General features: G+C 33.2%; 1 protein-coding gene across 1 annotated transcript; it reads left to right on the top strand.

The window, feature by feature from the left end:
* Positions 1-15,217: 15,217 nt before the first annotated feature.
* LOC125222786 (probable galactinol--sucrose galactosyltransferase 1) lies at positions 15,218-19,988 on the top strand. Its single transcript, XM_048125592.1, has 13 exons — positions 15,218-15,484; positions 15,558-15,775; positions 15,859-15,949; positions 16,301-16,349; positions 16,432-16,523; positions 16,596-16,703; positions 16,793-16,924; positions 17,004-17,414; positions 17,518-17,659; positions 17,779-17,846; positions 17,931-18,065; positions 18,151-18,368; positions 19,072-19,988. The coding sequence occupies exons 1-13, from the start codon at positions 15,312-15,314 to the stop codon at positions 19,449-19,451; spliced, it is 2,217 nt and encodes a 738-aa protein (XP_047981549.1). The 5' UTR covers positions 15,218-15,311; the 3' UTR covers positions 19,452-19,988.
* Positions 19,989-21,338: the final 1,350 nt, after the last annotated feature.

Genomic DNA, 21,338 nt, shown 5'->3' with positions numbered 1-21,338 from the left:
GTTTCACTTGTAGGTACGTGTGCTGACAGTTGACATGCGTGCTACTTTGGACTATTTTGGATTAAGAATTTTTCTGCTAAAATATTTTTGGAATACTTGCTCATCGTTCTATTCTATGATTAAAGTATTTTATTTACCAAATAACCTTGCATAGACTATACAAGTATTCAAATGTTTTTGAAATACTTGCTTATCAAATAACCTTGCATAGACTAGACAAAAATTCAAATGTTTTTTGGATACTTGCTCGTCGTACTTAATTTATATTGAAGTTTTTTTATTTATCAAATAATCTAGCATAAACTCGACAAATATTCAGATGAAATGAAACTGAAATTTACTCATGATATTTGAACTCAGAGTCACTAATGTTTTACCCTTGTCATTTTAATTAGAAGGCTATAAAAAGCATCATATTAACAATTTACTTGTGACGAGTAAAGATGATGAATTCCGATGTATAGGAGGTAGTATAAGATTAAAATATTATTGTAAGGATGCATGGAGGGGCCAAAAATTGATCTCACTTTTATGACAATATTTATATGGATTTTTGGCTTTTTAAACCAAAACCTTTGCCGGAATTCCGGTTTTTCCCATAAACTATGAAATTTGTTTTTAAAACCACGAACTATCATTTCGTTAGGATTTTCCCAACCCGACCCGAATAGCACATTTCTGACCCAAATAGCATAATTCAAAATGTTAAAGTTGTGTTTTGTTTATTCAAAAGTTGTCATTTGTTATGTAATAATTGTGACTGTATGTATTATTGTGTCAAATAGGATCCAAGTAATCAATTTAGTGACAAATAGGCTTAAAATTGACATGTAGACAACCCGGGTTTCGTCTTTAACCCGTCAGGGGAAAATCCTAACGAAATGGAAGTTCGTGGTTTTAAAAACAAATCTCATAGTTTATGGGAAAATCGGAATTCGACGAAAGATTTTGGTTTAAAAAGCCAAAAGTCCTATTTATATTATTAATATATATCGATAGATAATTACTATTTCACACTTTCTAAATCCAAAATTTAAAAATAATTTATTTGAAAATGGCGACTGACTCATCGCACATTAAGATATAGAGAATGTGCATCAGACTTCCAACTTTTCTAAATATTTTTTTTAAAAAAAAGTACTAATACTATTTCTCGACTCAAATCATAACTGTTTTTATATGAAAATTACCTTCAAACCAATCTTGAGTCATAACGTAACAAATTAATTTTTATCCATCCACGTAAGTCCACTATCTGTTTCAGTCAAGTGCTCCATTGTTCATATCCATTAGTCTTAATAGACGACAATAAAAAATAATTAGCCTCTTATTTTACCAAGATCTTCACGAATCATTAGTTTGATTGACTAGGAAGTTAACTTATTTAAATTGATTTCCTCGTGACTCATAAGCATTCACAAATAACAGGCAAAATTTGGAACAACTTGTAATAAAATAGGTTAATATTTATAATTAACAGAAACCTCATAAATAAGGGTCTGATTATTATTAGTACAAAATACATGAGTGGTTTTATTTACATAGCCACAAAGTCTCCAAGAGTAACCGAACTCGATATCACGAATAACTAATTAAGAGTCAACTTATAGCAATTAATTATATAATTTGTTCTTAAGTTGTGTGCTTACAATGATTAATTGATGGTATGATATATCTTCAATATTTATATACTCTTTTGTTTATAGGACACTCTCACTATACGAATGTTATTATTTAAACAACAAAAGCCCCCACCACTTTTATACTAATCAAATTTTATTTAATAAGTATAATCGACTCTACTAAACAGCCTCCTCATAAGTTAGAAATAGAATATAATCAATTATTTGTTGGAAACGCAGATCATATATAGACAAACAAAATTCATTTAAATTCTCCAATAGTATAGATCCGTTGTCACAAAAATCCACTACTAAAGCTAGTTTTAATTTATCAAAGTGAAATTTCCAAAATGGATACCATACATACACCAACTTAGTTTTTGATACTCTATTTTATATTTGCAATTGCATAACTCAAACTAAATGAAATAGATAAATAGAAAATAATACTCCCTCTACCTCATCTCAAGTGATTGACTGGTTTTCGACACGTATTTGGGAAAATGATAATCAATAGTTAAAGTGAGGAAAACTAAAGTAAGCGAGTAAGAGAATAATGTAGATACGACTCTCTTCTATATTATTCTCTTTCTTATTTTTACTTTCTCTTTACTTTAACTATCTATTTATTATCGTCTTAGCAAAATAACGATAAAAAAGAAATAAATCACGTGAGCCGGGACGATGGAGTACTATGTAAACCCACTAGATATAGTCTGCAATTTGCAATTTGCAATATGCAAAGGCAATAATGATTGAGTATATATTAAATTATATGCATCCATCCACAATGTACATGCTGATGAAATAGTAGGGCCAATCACTAGCATTTGTTTCCTAAAGTAGCGCGCAATTGTGCAAGTGTTCGGATTTGGATTATGAACTAAGACACACTTTTGGCAAAAAAATCTCTATGATTGCCCTCGCATCAAAATATCTCTGATCATATAACAATTAAAATTTTATCTCAACATAAACAAATATGAACAAAGTTATAGTAATTATATCACTTAATAAAAGTTCGCTTCTAGATTGTCTTACAAATTTAGTTCGTAAAATAATCCTATATTTTTTTTGTCAAGGTGTACTTAAGGTTGATGGAATCTACTAAATTTAATTACCATAAGGTTGATATAATCTATTAAATTTAATTACCATCCTTGTTAAGCGACCAAACACAACTCAATTGGTAAGATGCTTAAGCTCCAGCTAAGAAGTTGGGATATAAATCGTCGTGGTGTATGTGTAAATCTAAAAAGAAATTCTTAGTCTTGTAAATTTTATTAAATATATTTTTTTTTCTTTCGCACATGTGAAGTGGAACTGATTACTCTCATCCTTCACCTTTACATGAATACAAATTAAGTTCGAGATCGTTGGTAGTCTTTCTATAATGTTAAAACCGCGATAAGCAAGCAAGATTAAAAAAAATCTATGTGGTTATTTGGTTGATACTTAATTTTTAAAAATCAAAATAAAAAAGTGAGATTTTGGTACCTAGTTTGTTTAATATTTCGAGTTTTTCTACTTATTTATTTTATGTCCCAAACATATTGGATTATATCGATCCTTTTTAAATTATTACTACTTATTTTTCCGGAAAACCATTTCTCCCAATATCTATGCGTTTTCTTAATAAAAAAATTTATAATTCTACGCCACTCATTTTTCTATATATATATTTTTTATTAATTTCCCCCATTAGTACGTTCCAATTTTCAATAAATTTGGTATTTTAAGAAAATATTCGATGGCTGAATGATTTAAAATTTGAGTCTATGAACATGATGCAAGAAAATTTAATTACAATTTTTTTTTAATTGAATTATTAAATTTGACCATTCCGATTATAAGAAGAGATAGATCACAAATCGTTTTCAAATGACTCGTAGTGACATTTCATATTCAGCCTTCCAAAGCTTCTATCCAATCGAATGAGATAAAGATCAAATATTCCACTTGTAACATTTCATAATTCAAAATAAAATAAAATTTCTTGGCACGTGCCAAAGCTACTAGAAGCCTTTCACTCTCACACTCGAAATAGCCACACATTTTTAGCTAACGTATTGATTGTTCCATTTTCTTTTCTTTTCATTATTGACCCTCTGCAGTTGTACCATTCGCTCAAGTGGTTGGACCTATTCCACTTTCCATTGTGTGATGAGATTGATATATAATTAGGCTGTCAAAGTGTGTTACGGATAAAATTTCATAATTATAACTATGGTTTGATTAATCAAGCCAACAACAGATTTCATAGGTTATGATGTCACTATAATAAGTATACGATTAATTTAAAATTTTCACTAATGGGTTTAAAACAAGGATTAGTATATGGTGATGGTTTGATAACGATGTGAAAGCTATATCTTCGCCACTACTACTATTTTTTATATACTCCATTAAATTATATAAATGCAATCTGATGTACTCCTATACACTATGTTCTAGAATATTTAATTGCTTCTTTTGTGTTATCGTGTAAACTTGTATTTTATTTCAATCATATAACATTAAATTTATAACCAGGGTTTCAGGTGAAAGTTAACTTAGATACATGATTTATTAAAAGTGATCCATCCATATTGATTAGTCTCGCATGCTCTTCGATACAAGCAGTGTATATTGGAAAATTACCTAATTAAGTAATCAAAGAGTTAGCAATAAAATACCCATACTATTTTATTAGTACTTCATAGTGAATTACTTACCTCTTCGTTCCAAGTAGAGTCATTTTATTTTCTGCACTTATTTTAAAAAAAAAATAGTTAAAAAAAATAATATAGAGAAAACTCTTATATTTATTATTATTTTTATTATTTTACTATTTCTCCACTTTATCTATTTATTATTATTTTATAGAAACGAGTGCAGAAAATAAAATGACTCTACTGTTATAGAACGGATGGAATATAATTTAAGTGCAGCTAGATTTGTATAAAATATAAGTAAAAGCAAATTTTTATGAGAACACAACCTTATCATGAGAATGTGACAGCCATTTCAGTCTTTATTAAAATATTTACAGTAAATGCATTTCTTATAAAGGATAAATACAATACACGTTTGCAAAAAATAGTCTTATTTTTAATTTTGTTATATAATTCAATTAAAAGATCTGAATTTTCTAAGATAAACAAAAACAAAAAAAATGATAGATGTTTCTGATAAAGAACTATTTTCTGTGTTTTGCATTTAAGGGGGATATTTTGTTTTCAACATGACCTTATATGCCCTTCTTATATGGAGTATATAGTATATGAAGAATGTATTTGATTTGATGGAGCAACATATACAACAAAATCTATATTACTACTACTATTTGATAATAATAATTAAAGTTTGAATAGAGTACATTTATTGGCATGTAATTCCATCTATAGTTAAGAACATTTATTTGTGTGCGTGTTGATGAATGTCACATGAACTAACATAATATTCTCTGTTTATTTCAAATTGTAGCCTACATCGAGGTGATTATACGTTTTAAATTTCTAATACTTAAGGATTTAAATCCATATTCACACTCACAATTATTTTGACGTGTTTCTTAACCTAATAACTAATTAGCCATAAATATAAGCTCTACTCCTTGCGTATTCGGTAAGGACATTTGACTATTAAATTCTTGTACATATATTTCGGCCAAAATCCGCAACTTATTATTATCTGTCGGGGAAAAGTCAACACCAACTATTAGAAAATTGAAATAAACATCATTAATAACAATTGTTGTCGTATTAGCCGCAGTAAGAATCAACTTGTTTAGTCCTAATAATAGAGAATACTATTGGGGCTTTATTTATAAAATTTCTTCTAAGAAATACTTGAATTTAATATTCAACATAAAGTTTCGATGCTATCCAATAAGGTGAGGTTGTAGTATAATTTGGCTTTGACTTCCTAGGCCATTGACATAACTCTACATCCCAAATCTTCGGATCTAGCTAGCTACTTTATCTAATGATCTCGATTCATTCATACAACTTGTATAGTACTCCCCATGTCCTGCTTTACTTGACCCATTGATTTTTCTGTCCTTTTTTTTTGTTAAAATGATAAAAAATAGTTAAAGTGGAGAAGTGGTAAAGTAAGAGAGACAATAATGTAAATAAGACTCTTCTCTATATTATTCTCTCTCTTAATTTACCATTTCTCATCTTTAACTATTTTTTATCATTTTTATAAAAAGAGAGCAGAAAATTCAATGGAAATACTAAAGCGGGACCAAGAGAGTACATCGTAACAAAAATAATTATAGATAAATGAGATTTTAATCCGTCATTAATAAATGTACATAATTATAGATAAATGAGATTTTCATCCGTCATTAATAAATGTACTACTATTATACTATTACTGCTAGTATTATTTAACTATCAAACATTAAATAGTATTTCAATTCACCGACCAAAACATCATGACCTTGATTCACTTCCCTAAGACCCTAAGTTGGTTAAAATATAATTTAAAGTCATCTCAGATACATTTACGTAATAGCTAACAAAATACACAAATGTTTTACAATGTATTTTGAACTTAATCCGAGTACTCTAAATTCATACCAAATTCCCCTCGATCAAACTATATAACCAAAGTCCTAACAAGTTTATCAATCAATTTCCATTAAAACGCTAAAATGGTAGGATATTGCAAATGTTTTCCACCATTATAATAATAATACTAATACTAATAATAATATATTTATTACTATATTATTATAACCGACTGTGATTGCCGACATGCTTATTTTACTTGTCTCGTGAATCACATATTTTTCGACAAACTAATCTTGTTTTAATTTCTTTCTCATCACGCATGTATTCACACAATACATCACATCCACGAACCATTTTAGTGGGTGTGCAACTGATACTGTTGGGAAGCATAAGAAGAACTTTGAAATAAATTTAATTAGACGTTTATTTATAAAACCTTTATGCAATCTTAATTCATAACGTGAGACTTTTTTATATATAAAATGACCCATAAAAAAAGGGGTACAATAAAATTATGCGAAGCTATTGATATTTTACAATTATTGTGCATATACCTTAATATTTCACATATTCTTGAAAAATTATATGCACTTCAATAACTTTTATAAATTGAAGCATAGATCAAACTAAAATAAAATTATCTAATTCAATGATGATCGTAAAATTTGATATTTATATGTTTCTATTTGCGAAAATATATAATTTTTTAAATCAAATTATTAGTAATAGTTAATATATAATTTTTTAATTTTTTTAAAAATATCAATTTGGTATAAAATTACCACAATATGTCTATTTTTTTACCCCAAATACCCCTTCCCCTACGTCCCTGATGATATCAAATGGATAAATAAATATGTGGATCTAAGATTACTGTCACACTAAGTTAAAGTATTTTAATTTTTGCTTTTTCGAAGCATATATATTTTATTTATCAACTTGACTGTGAACCTTGCAACGTGGCTTACTGCTATTTGTAGTAACCAAAAGATCAAATTAGTTTAATTAAATGACTGCTACCGTGCTACGTGAGGTTAATATAATGTTAATTGGTTTGAAGTCAAAAACAGAGTTACATACTAAATAAACTCCACAATACTATTGTTTAATGTACTGACCTATTTCCCTTCGAAACAACATAAAGTCACAAGCTCTTTACTGTATTTAGAGGCAAAACATTCAGATTGAAAGATTATGCATTTGTAAATAATTAATTGGGTATTTAACTTTTCATTTTTGTTTTGTGTTCTTTTGTAAAGTTTCTATGTATACTTATTTAGGATAGAATACTTAATAATGTGTAAATATGTTATAACACAAATTAAGTAAAACATTTCTTACATATGTGTGTTATTTGATTAATACTACTAGTAAATAATGCAAAAGTATTGAAGTGACTAATTAAATAAAATGAAACCAAATAATTGGATTATAAGAAACATGAATCTTAAAATGTGATCCAACCAAAGAAAAAGGTTTTAATAAGCAAGAGTTTGTACTGTAAAAGAATGTACTAAATACAGTACTTATATTTTGGTCGAAATGTGGATAAGGTTCGGTAAAATCTTACCAAATTGGGTTGGGTCAAGCCCGGTACAATTTTATTTTTAGCCCCACTTTCCTTTTTTCATAATCCCTAAAATTAATTAAAATGAAGCCCCACAGTCCTTCAGGATAAGAAAATAAACAAAATAGAGAAAAAAACAAAAATGTAAACAAAAGCTATATTTACACCGTGTTGTTCTGAGATTAACCTATGCAATAATGTCATGTGACTTCTTGTCTATGTTTTCTAGGATATCCACGCAATGATGACGATGATGTGGATAAGGATAATCAATTTCGGATCTAGCTTAGGATCAGAACACAGTGAAATAGATCGTTGGTAGCGTGAGAAGGTAGAAATTGTATGGTGGAGCTCCGACGACGATGTGGCCCATAAACAAGCATTATAGCATGACTATTTATGTAGGTTCAAATGTTCAATAATTTGTATGTGGTGGATGAATTTAGAATTCTTTTGTTGCTTTTATGTTTTTCTTTTACGACATATACTACTATAATTCATTTTTCAATGATCAGTGAGATCTTCTATGATTTGGTACCCAGCCCATGTCTTAATTAGTCCCAAATGCTGTGGTCAATTTTGACTTATATATCATTCAATATATATACTGGGCTTAGGTTAATAAGATTTGTCATGACCTAACCAACATCAATATCAATTGTTAATATTGTTGAAGTTTTGATAAGGTGGTTGAAACAAACCATCAATTCATGTAACCTATGAATTATGATAGTAGTACTTACAGGACAAAACAATAATGGAAAAATATTAAATGAGATTTCATGAAACATAGGACATATTTGTAATATTGAGAAGGCTGATTATGAAATTCCCCAAAATGAAGTGTCAAACTGTCAATATAAGTAAGAGCTTGAAATCTGGGCTGGGCTTCAAATTAAACAAGTTTGGGCCTGAATTTAGCTAAGATGATCACTTTTATGCATATTGACACAAAAATTTCCCTTACATCTCCATTCCAACAGAATTGACCAAACTACAGAGTGTTTGCAATTCGTCCAAAACTTAATACTTCCTCCAATCCCATGTAACTGAAGCATTTTTTAAGTATGAAATTTTAAAAATTAATTTGTTGAAGGTTGCATAACTAAAATTCTAAAATTATAGGACATTACTGAAAGCTGAAAATATACTCCATATGATAGAAATATAAAATACAAAATTCATTAAAAAATAATTTCAATTAAACTCAAAGATAATATTTTCTTTTTCTAAATTAATATCCCAATTAAATTTTTTCCATCATTTGGAGCGTTTATTAGAAAAATATCCTACTCTCTCTGTCCCTAAAGAATATGTACTTTGGTTTCGGCACAAGTTTAATGTAAAATTGGTAAAGTTAGAGAAAAGTGGAGAGAAAAATTAATTAAAGTATTGTTAGTGGAGAACGGTTCCCACCTCATTAGAGAGAAAAAACTTTTCAAAATTAGAAATGCATTTTCTTATAAGACAGACTAAAAGGAAAAGAGTGCATATTATTGTGAGACGGAGGAAGTATCATCTAGATAATAACCATTAAGCAATCACTTATCGTATCATTTTTGGAAATAAAATGTATCGTAAACGATTGAAGGCGATGTAATCTTACTTATCAAACTATAATTCTATTTAATATTATATTGAGCATTTGCTAGGAAGATTATCACAAGTCATGTATATGACTAGTTTGCTATGAAAACGCATATATATATCTCTAACCCATTTTGTCCAAATATTTTAACAAAAGATTACAATAATAGACAGTTTAGCGAGGAGGTAACATGTTGTCTGATTAGAGGTAATTTGAAGTTCATATGGTTGAATAATCACTCATATGTCAATCGAGCTGGCCCCACCATAAACTTGATTTTTGACCACAACTAGACTTATCAAGTAGGCTGAGATGACCTGCAGGTACACTCCCCAATATCTCCCTCTACTTCGTCTGATTTTAGGGGCGCTGCTTTTTCTCCGGTCATCGTCTTCTTCCCTATAAAACATAAAACGTAAAGGGCAGAGCTTTTGTCCGGTGATAAAGAAGAAACACACCAACACTTCCACTACTGGACTTGGGATTTTGAATCACTACTTTCAAAATAAAAAGCTGGTTACTGCTTAGATATCCAAATTTAGCTCACGATCCATTTTTTACGAAGGCGGATTGGTGTCTTGTTATCGAAAAGCCTCAATGCATCCTTCCGGTGAAAATCTGTGCATCCTTCCGGTGTCTTATATGTTTGGTGATAAGATGGCTTGTTATGGATCTTCAATGTTTTGATCTACACATGAGTTCATGGATTATATCCATATGTTCAAGCGCCCTAACAAGGTTAAAGGCTTAGGTTCATTCGACGTTGAAGAACTTGGAACACAACACAAAATATCGTGGTGGCATATAAGTTGTAGTTCCATCTAAATTTACGAATCTCTTCTCGCTCTCTCTTAACTTCCCCCACAGCGTCGGCGCATTTTGACTTGAGATCTTCAAAGCCGTCGTGGAGCCGGCTAGCGTGGGGGAGGATGCCCTCCTCGCCGTCGGCACACGCGCGTAAGTCGGTCAAGGCTTTCTTGGCCTTGGCCGCAACGCGTGCGCACATCAAATTGCACTGCCCTTGGACCTCCCGCTCGGCAATCAGTGAAATAGCTTTCCTGGTAGAGTTGGCGGCGCCTCCGCCTCGTAGCGGAGGTGAAACTCCAACTTCTCAACGTTGGTGTACTCTTCTCCCTCCAGCCTCTCTACGATTTCCCGTCGTGGGATGAACTTGAAATTGAATCAGCAATTACACTTTGGGATCATGCATCCTTTCTTCAAGAAAAAATTACAAAAGAAATAGAATCAGCATACACTTTGGGATCATGAAGACACTTAGAAGAAACATAAACAATATTACTATACTACTAGCGGTGAAAACTCTGTGCATTCTTCCGGTGTATATATTTGGTGATGAAATGGCTCATGATAGATCTTCATTGCTTGGATCTACACAAAAGTTCATGGATTATATCCACTTGTTCAAACGCTCTAACAAAATTTCAAGGTTTGGATCCATTCGACGTTGAAGAGCATGAGTTTGCAACCAGTTTTAAAATAGTTTTTTAAAGGAAGATTGAAGTCTTATTATCGAAAAGCCCTCAGTGCATCCTTCCGGTGTCTTATATGATTAGTGATGAGATGGCTCATGGTAGATCTTCATTGCTTGGATCTACACAAGAGTTCATGGATTATATCAAGCGCCCTAACAAGGTTGAAGGTTCAGGTCCATTCGACACTGAATAACGTGGGTTTGCAACCAGTTTTAAAAGAGCTTTTACATATGCAATGTGTATGGTGTATCCCCTTACCGAATTATCCGTAGGTCGGTAATGTTGGTACTTCACGACATGTGGATGGACCATGGAATGACATCGTGAACTTTAATGAGTGTTCGATTGAATTTATTGAAAAAAATTCATATAATTGACCATAAAAAGACTATACACCAAGGAGCAAGTTCTACATAAGCTACACAACTAGCCTGCAATCAGTTCTATACAATTGACCATGGAAGACTAAAGAAATTTTGTTAGTTGAAGGCAAATTGTATAAGAGACTTCATGGTGTGACTATCACAAGTTAAGATTGTGAAGACAAAAATAATTACTACCTATGCCAAAACTTATATGAAGCATAAGAGTTATTTTAAGATCTTGAGACGCCTGATTGGATACTATAACCCATATTATAAATACTACTTCCGTCGTCCCACTTAAGATGACACACTTTCCTTTTTAGTTTGTCCCAACCAAGATGAAACATTTTTATTTTTGGTAACTTTCTCTCTTCAATTAATACACCCAACTACTTTTTTCTCTTTCCAATTAAATATTCACCTCTCTTTCTCTCTCCATTTAATACTTCCACGCGGCACACGCTATTTCTCTTTCCAATTAACCGCATTAACCAACAACTCCTAAAATCCCGTGTCGACTAAGAAATGTGTCATCATAGCCGGGACGGAGGGAGTAGTACTGTACAAGAAAAAAAAAATTGGTGTACAACCTTACCCCATTACTCCAAAGATCTGTCAGTTGTTGAGATAGTACATAGTTATATTTTAGATTAAGGGGTCTATTTTATCATATTGTTTGGGATGTCTATTAAAAAGTGTCTCATCGATTAGGAAAATAATAATTTTGTACCAATGTTTTGCTTTTGAAATTAAAATGTCTCGCAAAAAATAGGCAATAAAAAAATTGATGTGACAAAAAAATTACACATCACCACTTATCTATGTGCGTCGGGATATCCCGACCACAAAGTAGCTTGGTGGTCTTCCCAAACTGGGCTTGTGGTGAAATTCTTGGTGAAATTACTCCGAAACAACCATAGTCTACTGTACAAGTTAAACGAGGACGAAGATAGCATATTTCATGTTGCTGTTTTGTATCGTTGTGATGATGTGTTTGCCTTGATGCATGAGTTGGGTAGGAGTAAGGATACGATAGCAGCACACGTGGATCGTGATGGTAACAATATGTTGCACTTGGGGGGGGGGGGAAAATGTCTACACTAAATTGGGTCGGCGACAACTTTTACGTGACCCCTTTGCGGATGTAATGGGAAGTATGGTGGTTCATGGTATGAGATTTGTGTTTATTGTTTTAGAACATTCATTAGCATTGTCCATTAATTTTGGCTTTTACAAGTTTAGACTAGCATGAAAAAGAGAAATTCTTAGGCGGTGGAGAAGTTTGTACGGCCCACATTCCGATGCATGAAAAACAATGACGGGCAAACGCCTTTGGAACTATTCATAGTCTAGCACAGAGAGACCTGAGGATAGAAGGTGAGAAGTCTATTAAGAAGGCTTTGAAATTGTGCATGGTGGTGGCGATCTTGGTCACGACGTTGGCGATCACGACAACTTTCACCGTCCCTGGCAAATACAACGACAAAGGCGTCCTGATCCTCCTGAATCAGAGCACGTTCAAGGTCTTCTCTGGTTATGAGACGGTGGCGGTTCTTTCCTCGGTCACCTTGTTGATAACTTTCCTCTTGATCCACACGTCCCGCTACTCTAACTCGGACTTCCTAATAACCCTGTCGTTTCACTATTTTTCAATTTCTTATATTTTACTATTATCTGTGCATTAAATTTGTGCTATCTGCAGCTAAGATTACTTTTAAACGGATTGGTAACATTTATTTGAAAAATAAACTCGCTCAATCCTAGGTCCAATTAAATAAAAGATGAAAGTAATTATGTATTAAATAATAAGTTGCTTTACTAATATATAAAAGGATAGTAATTGAAAATTAATTATCCTAGGAAATGAAAAAACAATGATGACAGGAGTAATAATTACTAATGAGTAATCAACACACGCAATCAAGACTAACAACGATTCTATTTTTGTGCTAAACTCGCCCTCCCACTATCTATTTATACTGCTAAATTCTATTTATTTGCTAAACTCACTCTCCCTCAATCCATATCAGGCAACTAAGAATCCTTGAGCCCTGCAGTGATCAGCGATGAACTTCTCTCCTAAAACCTCTCTCCCTCTATCCCTTCATCAAATGCATTTGAACCAAACAATTTCTCTCATTCTCATTCTCTCTCTCAAAGAAGGATGGGTAGCTTAGTTTCTCTGTTCTTCATGTTACTTTGATGCATTAACGTTTTATTTGAGTCTATTTTAACTGATATTTCTCCTCTATTTTGTGTGTAGTTTGAACTGAAGGTGCGCTACTATGGGGATTTTTCTATCAAGACAACTACGAAATCACAATCCAAATGGTTCACATTCCTCATCTCTACTTTTTTTCATGTCCATGCATATGCTTAGAGTTATTTTTGTGTTTTTTCTACTACAATTTTTTTTAAAAATTTTGAATACCCTTGCTACACTAAATCAGTGCCACTCAAGACAAAAATCTCTTAAAATTGAATGTTTGGAAGCTAGGACAAAAATAGATGAAGAATGGCGGCTGTGTGCGCCTTCTCCTTTTTTTATAAAGTTGTTATATAATAGTATTATTATATTAAGTATATTGTAAAAGCTTTGTTTGTAAAATTGTGTATTTTCACTTTAATTTGCTTTAATTTTTTTTTAGGAATTAGGGTATCCAAACCCGAAATATCTAAAATATCATACTCGATATCTAACTCGTCTGTAAATTCAGGTACCTTAATATACAATGTTAGTACCCGAATCCGACTAATCAGATACCCGTAAACCCAAAATTATTATATTCCAAAGTTTTTCTACTTAAATAAATTATATTGCGATGAGTATAAGAGTTATTTATTAAAAATAACATGATATAAATAAAATGGGGAAAGCATAATTGTACTCTTGAAGAGATAACAAATTAATAAGAGAATATAAATAATGTCAAATCCTAGATAAACATATTTATCACAAATCCTTAAATGGACATTAATCGGTACTAATTAGGTAACCGAATACGGATTTCGGTACCCAAAATCTGAAAAACGTAATTTTGGGTTTTGGGTACCCATCGTTGGGTATCGCTCGGGTATACCCAAAACCCGAAAACACCCCTATTGAAAAGTAACATTTTGTTCTAACTTATCTCATACTACTAATTCCCATATCGAAAATAAGAATATTAGCTTACATACTCCCAAGTCTTTTTTTTTCTCGATTTTTCAGTTTGACTGGTGAATAACCGATCATAATTAATGACTCCAATTGTTTACGTCAAACTCAAACTCATTTTTGAGTATATGTCCCACTAAAAAGTAGTTTTACTCCATCTTTAAGTTTACACCATTTTTGAGTATTTCTCTAACAAAATTTTAGAGTAAACACCATATTTGGTGTTATTCCATTGAAAAACCCAAAAATGGGTTTGAATTTGATGTATGGTTGGAGAAAATTATCTACACCAAAAATGAGTTTTGGTGTACGGTTGGAGATGAACCATTTAGAGTTTAGACCATCTCCAACAATTTACACCAAACTCAAACTCATTTTTGAGTATACGTCACACCAAAAAGTAATTTTACTCCAATCATTTACACCAAATTCAAAATTTACACCATTTTTGGGTTTTTGTCTCAGAAAATTTTTGCAGTAACACCATATTTGGTGTTGTTTCACAAAAAATACCAAAAATGGGTTTGAGTTTGGTGTATGGTTGGAGAAGATTTCTACACCAAAACTCATTTATAGAGTACGGTTGGAGATGGTCTTACACCAAACTAAAACTCATTTTTGGGTATACGTCACACCAAAAAGTAGTTTAACTTTAACCATTTACACCAAATTCAAAATTTACACCATTTTTGAGTTTTTGTTTAACAAAAAATTTGCAGTAACACCATATTTGGTGTTGTTTCACAAAAGAACACTATAAATAGATTTGAATTTGGTAATATGATTGGAGAAAATTTCTACGCCAAAACTTATTTTTAGAGTACGGTTGAGATGGTTTAAGATACGCTTTTTTTTAAAGCACAAATTGATTCGATTTTCTATTAGCTCAAGCAAAAAAGAATTAAAAGTTGAGCTCAAAATTCATAACAATATGCGCCATAGAAATAGGCTCCGTTTATCGCATTACGTAATCCCCCCTACCGATTGAGAAATCAAAATCTCTGCTTCACCGCTAAAATGCCAGCCTTATCTCTTGCTCACGGAAACCTGAGCGTCAACGCCAACTGCATTCTCAGCGATGTTCGTGAAAATATCATTCTAACTCCCGCCGGAACTGAGCACGGTAGTTTCATCGGTGTCAACTCCGACCACCGCGGCAGCCGCGTCGTCTTTCCGGTCGGAAAAATCAGGTGAAAACCGACTCAGCTATTTGCTTGTCTGATGATTGAACTGACTGGTGCTTAATGATTCTCAATTTTGCAGAGGATTGAGATTTTTATGCCTCTACCGATTCAAATTGTGGTGGATGACTCAGTGGATAGGGACACGTGGCCAGGATGTACCGTGTGAAACTCAGTTTTTACTGGTGGAGGTACCGAATTCAGCTCACTACGCTGTTTTCTTGCCGGTTATCGAAGGGGATTTCAGGGCTGTGCTTCAGGGAAATGCGCATGATGAGCTGGAAATCTGCTTGGAAAGTGGTATTTAGTTATCTGATGCATTTTTATGGCTGTTTTCAGTGCATTCGGGTAGTGTTGCGATTTGAATTTGGCGATGTTTGCAGGCGATCCTTCTGTGGAAGAATTTGAAGGGAGGCATTTGGTTTATGTGGCAGCTGGAACCGATCCGTATAGCTTAATTGAAGATTCAATCAAGTATGTCAAGTTTAGCCTCTTCCAGGAATGCTTGATGCTGTAAAATTGTGTATTCTCACGTTTGCGTATTTTGTTATGCGATTCGGATAGGAATGCTAGTAGATCATTCTCTTATAAAACGCTGTTGCATTATAATGTATAACCTACATCAAACTGAAAATGCTTTGGTAATCTGTCATTGATGCTTTTTGTTGTCCAAGACCAGATTGCATTACTTTCTTTTGCAAATATGCACAATAATCACCAAACTTGAAGTTAGTTGATATGACTCTCTTGATTTTCCATAACACAGTATGTGTTATGCTATCAGAATTCAAGTTTCCTCTCTATTTAAATAGAAATGCTTAACAGGTCCTTGCAAAGCAATCTCCAGACGTTCCGTCATCGTAATGAGAAAGAGGTAATTCTTATATTGTAATTGTTACTTTGATTGATATGAGTGTGTTCTTCTCTGATGACTTTGGCTCTGCTTCCTTGTTAAGATGCCTGATATACTGAACTGGTTTGGATGGTGCACGTGGGATGCTTTTTATACTGATGTCACTGCTGAGGGAGTTAAGGAAGGAGTAAGAAGGTCATCTTAGAAGATATTAAGTATCTTTGAATCAGTTAAAGACTTGGTATAACTTCTGTGTTATATTTGTAGTTTGATTGCAGGTGGAGCACCACCAAAGTTTGTCATCATCGATGATGGATGGCAATCAGTTGGCATGGACCCTACTAGTACAGAAGCCAAATTTGACGACACTGCCAAGTAAGCAAATGTACCTAAAGGCTTGCGACAGCCTCCCTGAAATATCACTGCTAGGAAGCTAATATTGCATTTTAATTTTGGGCTCCCAGTTTTTCAAATCGGTTAATTAGTATCAAAGAGAACCACAAATTCCAAAAGGACGGAGGCGGGAATGATACCATGGATACAAGCACTGGATTTAGCAATTTTATCGCTGAGATGAAAGGCCAATTCGCTCTCAAGTACGAACGTTCATATTTCTAATCTCTTTTTTTTTCCTGGCCAAGAGAGAAGTATTATACATATTTCCCAATTATCCAGGTATGTTTACATCTGGCATGCGATAGTAGGTTATTGGGGTGGTGTAAGCCCTGAAGTTGCTGGAATGGCCCAATATGACCCGAAGATTGTACCCGCTATTCCATCCCCTGGAGTGAAGTCCAATGGCATTTGTTTCGTATTGAAGAGCATCATGATGAACAATGTTGGTGTTGTGAACCCAGACAAAATCTTTTCCTTCTACAATGATCTGCATGCTTATCTTGCATCAATTGGCATTGATGGGGTTAAGGTAGATAACCAAAGTATACTTGAGACTCTTGGAGCTGGTTACGGAGGAAGAGTTAGGATTGCAAGAAATTACCATGAAGCATTGGAGGCATCTGTGTCTAAAAACTTTAAGAATAATGGAATTATTTCCTGCATGAGCCACAGCACTGATGCGCTGTACAAGTACGTAATCTTACATTTGGACCGGACTTTGGATTTGTCTATTCATAGAAACGTGCCTCATTAGCTTCATGAGTATTAAATTTGAGCTCTCTTATTACTGCAGTTCCAAGAAAGCAGCCACGGTCAGAGCATCAGATGATTTCTTTCCAAGAGATCCAGCATCCCACACAATTCATATAGCATCAGTTGCATACAACAGTGTCTTCCTCGGAGAGTTTATGCAGCCTGATTGGGATATGTTTCATGTGAGCATACCATTTTTTAGAACTCATTTTTTCAACTCACCAACAATACTTAGTCAGCCAAGGTTCATCAGGGATATTGTACACTAGTACTGAATCACTTCAAATGTTCTATATCTTAGAGCTTGCATCCCATGGCCGAATACCATGGAGCTGCTCGTGCTGTAGGAGGCTGCACTATCTATGTCAGGTGCTGTTTTCATGATACTTCTTGTACTTTTGGAACTCACACTTCACCCCTTTATTGTTTGTATTCATTGCATCTTCATTTCAGTGATAAACCTGGAAACCATGACTTTGATGTTTTAAAGAAGCTTGTACTTCCTGATGGCTCCACTTTGCGAGCCAAACTTCCAGGTAGACCGACAAGAGACTGCTTGTTTTCTGATCCTACTAGAGATGGAACAAGGTATAGCTGTTAGATTGAAATACAATGGATCTCTTGATTTACAAAATAGATTGATTAACTTATTAAATCATCGACTTCGTGGCAGTCTTCTCAAAATCTGGAACATGAACGATGTCAATGGAGTACTTGGGGTTTTCAATTGTCAAGGAGCTTCATGGTGCGGTTCTAGTATAAAAAATTTGATCCATGATCAACAGCCTCCAACAATCTCTAGCACCATCCAGCCAACAGATGTTGAATACCTGCACAACACTGCTTGGAGTGGATGGAATGGAGATTGCATTATGTATTCGCATAGAGATGGTACGTATCTCAGCCAAAAAAAGTGATCCTTATACACTAATACATGAGAGAGTTTGATCAATGATCCCATAATATAAATTAACATGTAACATCCATCTAAAGTTTGATAATTGTCAAAGGTGGTAAAGGGCTAGATCAGGATGTCAGGGCAAGGGAAATTCTGGTTCCGGCTGAGCTAAAATTTCTGTGTCAGCAATTCTGGAGCTTGGCCCAACCTCTAAGAACCTAACAAAATAGTAGTAAAAATAAGCAAATATGACAAGAAAAGACTGTCAGTTTAGTTGGGCCAAGTAGGCCTGTTGGGTTTACTTAGGTGGGACCAAAGTTGCCAGTTGTATTCCTTGTTCATTGTACTCTGTTAGGTCCAACTATCTAATGTAAAACATCCAAGCCAGTCTCTAAACATCATTATCCCTTGTTCATTGTTGTTTGTTAGTTCATAGGTAAATCAACAGAAGTCAAATCATGTTTGAAGTTGACTATGGAAATGTTATCATGCATCTCAGTCCCAAAAATTCTACTCAAGCTGTTAGTTTGGTGCACCTAAAACACAATTAACCATTAATTGATGTATGAGGAGGCTATCATACGACGAAGGATAAACCAAGAAACAAGGAAAATAAATTGACTAGTTTCAAAATTATTGTTACATGAATTCTGACTTACTGGAAGTTCCAATAATCATTTGCAAAATTCCCTACAGGAGAACTCATTAATGTTGGGATGAATACATATCATCCAATTGAACTAAAACCTCGCGAGTTCGAAGTGTTCACAGTTGCAGCTGTGAGGCAACTGGCAAATGGTGCTGCATTCGCACCAATAGGTCTCGTCAAAATGTTCAATTCAGGCGGAGCAATAAAACAAGTCGACTATGAGTCCAAGAAAGCTGGGCACGTGGAGCTGAGAGTCCGCGGATGTGGCACGTTTGGTGCTTATTCGTCCCTTAGACCGAAAAGGATCACACGGGATAAATTAAAGGAGCAGGAATTCGATTACGATGAAAATTCAGGACTCCTCACTCTCGATTTACCCGTTCCGGATGCAGAGCTGTACGAATGGAACCTATCAGTTGATCTTTGAACCCTGGTTCAAATAAATGATGAATCTCCACTAGTTTGGTATTATGCCTCTTCCCTCTGTCCAAAGATTGCACAGGCACATTGTTGGTGTTGCAAGTGTCCATATTTTTTACTGAATTCAAGATTGGATCTGTCGTTATTATGAGTCCAGAGCAGGATTGCGATCTCACCTCTCGTGCAAGAATTTAGACATTATTATGGGTACATGTGTTTGGATCCATTGGTGTTGGAGTGGACCACCCAATTAAAATAGGTGTAAAGTGGCAGTACTTTCTGAAGCTGCAGATCTCATTGCTTTGATGTCCTTTTCTTTTTATGAATGGTGATTTTGGTAAGTCTTTGGAGTAACCGGTCCAAAACGGTTTGTCTCGAGCGATGACGGTTTTGATGTGGCAGTATAAAAGTAGTGAAATGTGAGTTGGTTTTATGTTTGGTATTTGGACAGAACAAGTCACGAGCGACCATGTTATACAATGTGATATGTCTTGTCATTTAGTGTATCACAGTTCAGGAATCTTAGGCATATTACTTTCATCCATTTTCTTGTCTTAACTTAATCCATTTATATGTCCTATGCAAATAAATTGCATGCTTTTTTAAAGAAAAAAAAACTCGTCGATTCATTCCAAGCCTTAAAAGTGAATTAAAACTTTTAGTAATTCGGATATATTGTTACGTGGTATGTCTAGCCAGTCACAATTTGCTGTTGTGATTGCCTGAAACCATAACATGATAATATGTTTTATACGATTAAATTTTTATTGCGAAGATTGTGGTTATTGTTTTTGTAATCTATATTATCAGTAATATTTACTTAGATTTTGATAAATTTGTTTTATTTACATGAACAAATCCATAGAAAAACAAAATTTGACTATAATAGATTCTCATAAATTAATTATATGCAGCATTTATCTCAGGGATCGTAATTGATTAACTTTTAACTATAGAAACTATAAACTCACATTCTAGTATGCTTCTTGACACATAATTTATTTCATTTGACCTTAAACTAATTTATTTCATATTTCTGAAAATTTTTGTATCACAAACCCCAATTAAATAGAAGTATGTATGATTCATGTGTTCCTGTTAACAAATGCATGATTAGTGTTTTGGTTTACAGTTAGTATACCAAAAACGTGTGTTACTCTTAACAAATGCATGAGAGTATTTCATCATCCTTTTATTAATAAGAAAACATTGGTTCAATTCAATGTCGTCCTAATTTAAATAAAAACAATTGCATAACCACAAGTTAATAACATAAACGCATGGATGAGAACTAATAGATGAACATTCATCTTGTAATTTTATAAGTATAATTATTGTTTCTTTCATTATTTGCACACTTTTGTACTCCATTGGAATACCAATTGAATACAGTTAATTGCCATTTGAACAAAGGTATCGCGTGCAGATTTTCGCTCAACGTGGCCCTTTCCTTTTCTATTCCAAATCACCAATTTTAATTAGAAATTAATGAACTTCTGTGACTGTTACTAGCAATTTAATTACATTAAAATTAAAATTAAAATTAAAATTTAATACTACTAATTTAATGAAAGATCGTAGCTCAATCAATAGCAACACTCTAGCTAAGTAGTTAAAGTGTTATTATGCTTCCTCCTGTCAATTTTTGAAATTAAGAATAGGCGAATTAAGAAAATAAAATATACATAAAAATTACAGCATAAAAAGTCAAATGAATTAAAGTTGGAAACAAACGGGTACGTTACGGTCAGAACGTTCTGATGATCAGAATGACAAATAATGTAGTACAGTTTATGCCAAGTAATGTACCATCCCCATAATGTACATATGGGCTGATATATTACTTGTGCATAAACTGTATATTATTTGTCGTTCTAACCGTCAGAACGTTTGG

Source organism: Salvia hispanica, chromosome 4 (assembly GCF_023119035.1).
Source record: "Salvia hispanica cultivar TCC Black 2014 chromosome 4, UniMelb_Shisp_WGS_1.0, whole genome shotgun sequence".
Classification (NCBI taxonomy): domain Eukaryota; kingdom Viridiplantae; phylum Streptophyta; class Magnoliopsida; order Lamiales; family Lamiaceae; genus Salvia; species Salvia hispanica.
The sequence above is the reverse complement of the archived record's forward strand: the minus strand, read 5'-3'. Positions and strand labels throughout refer to the sequence as shown.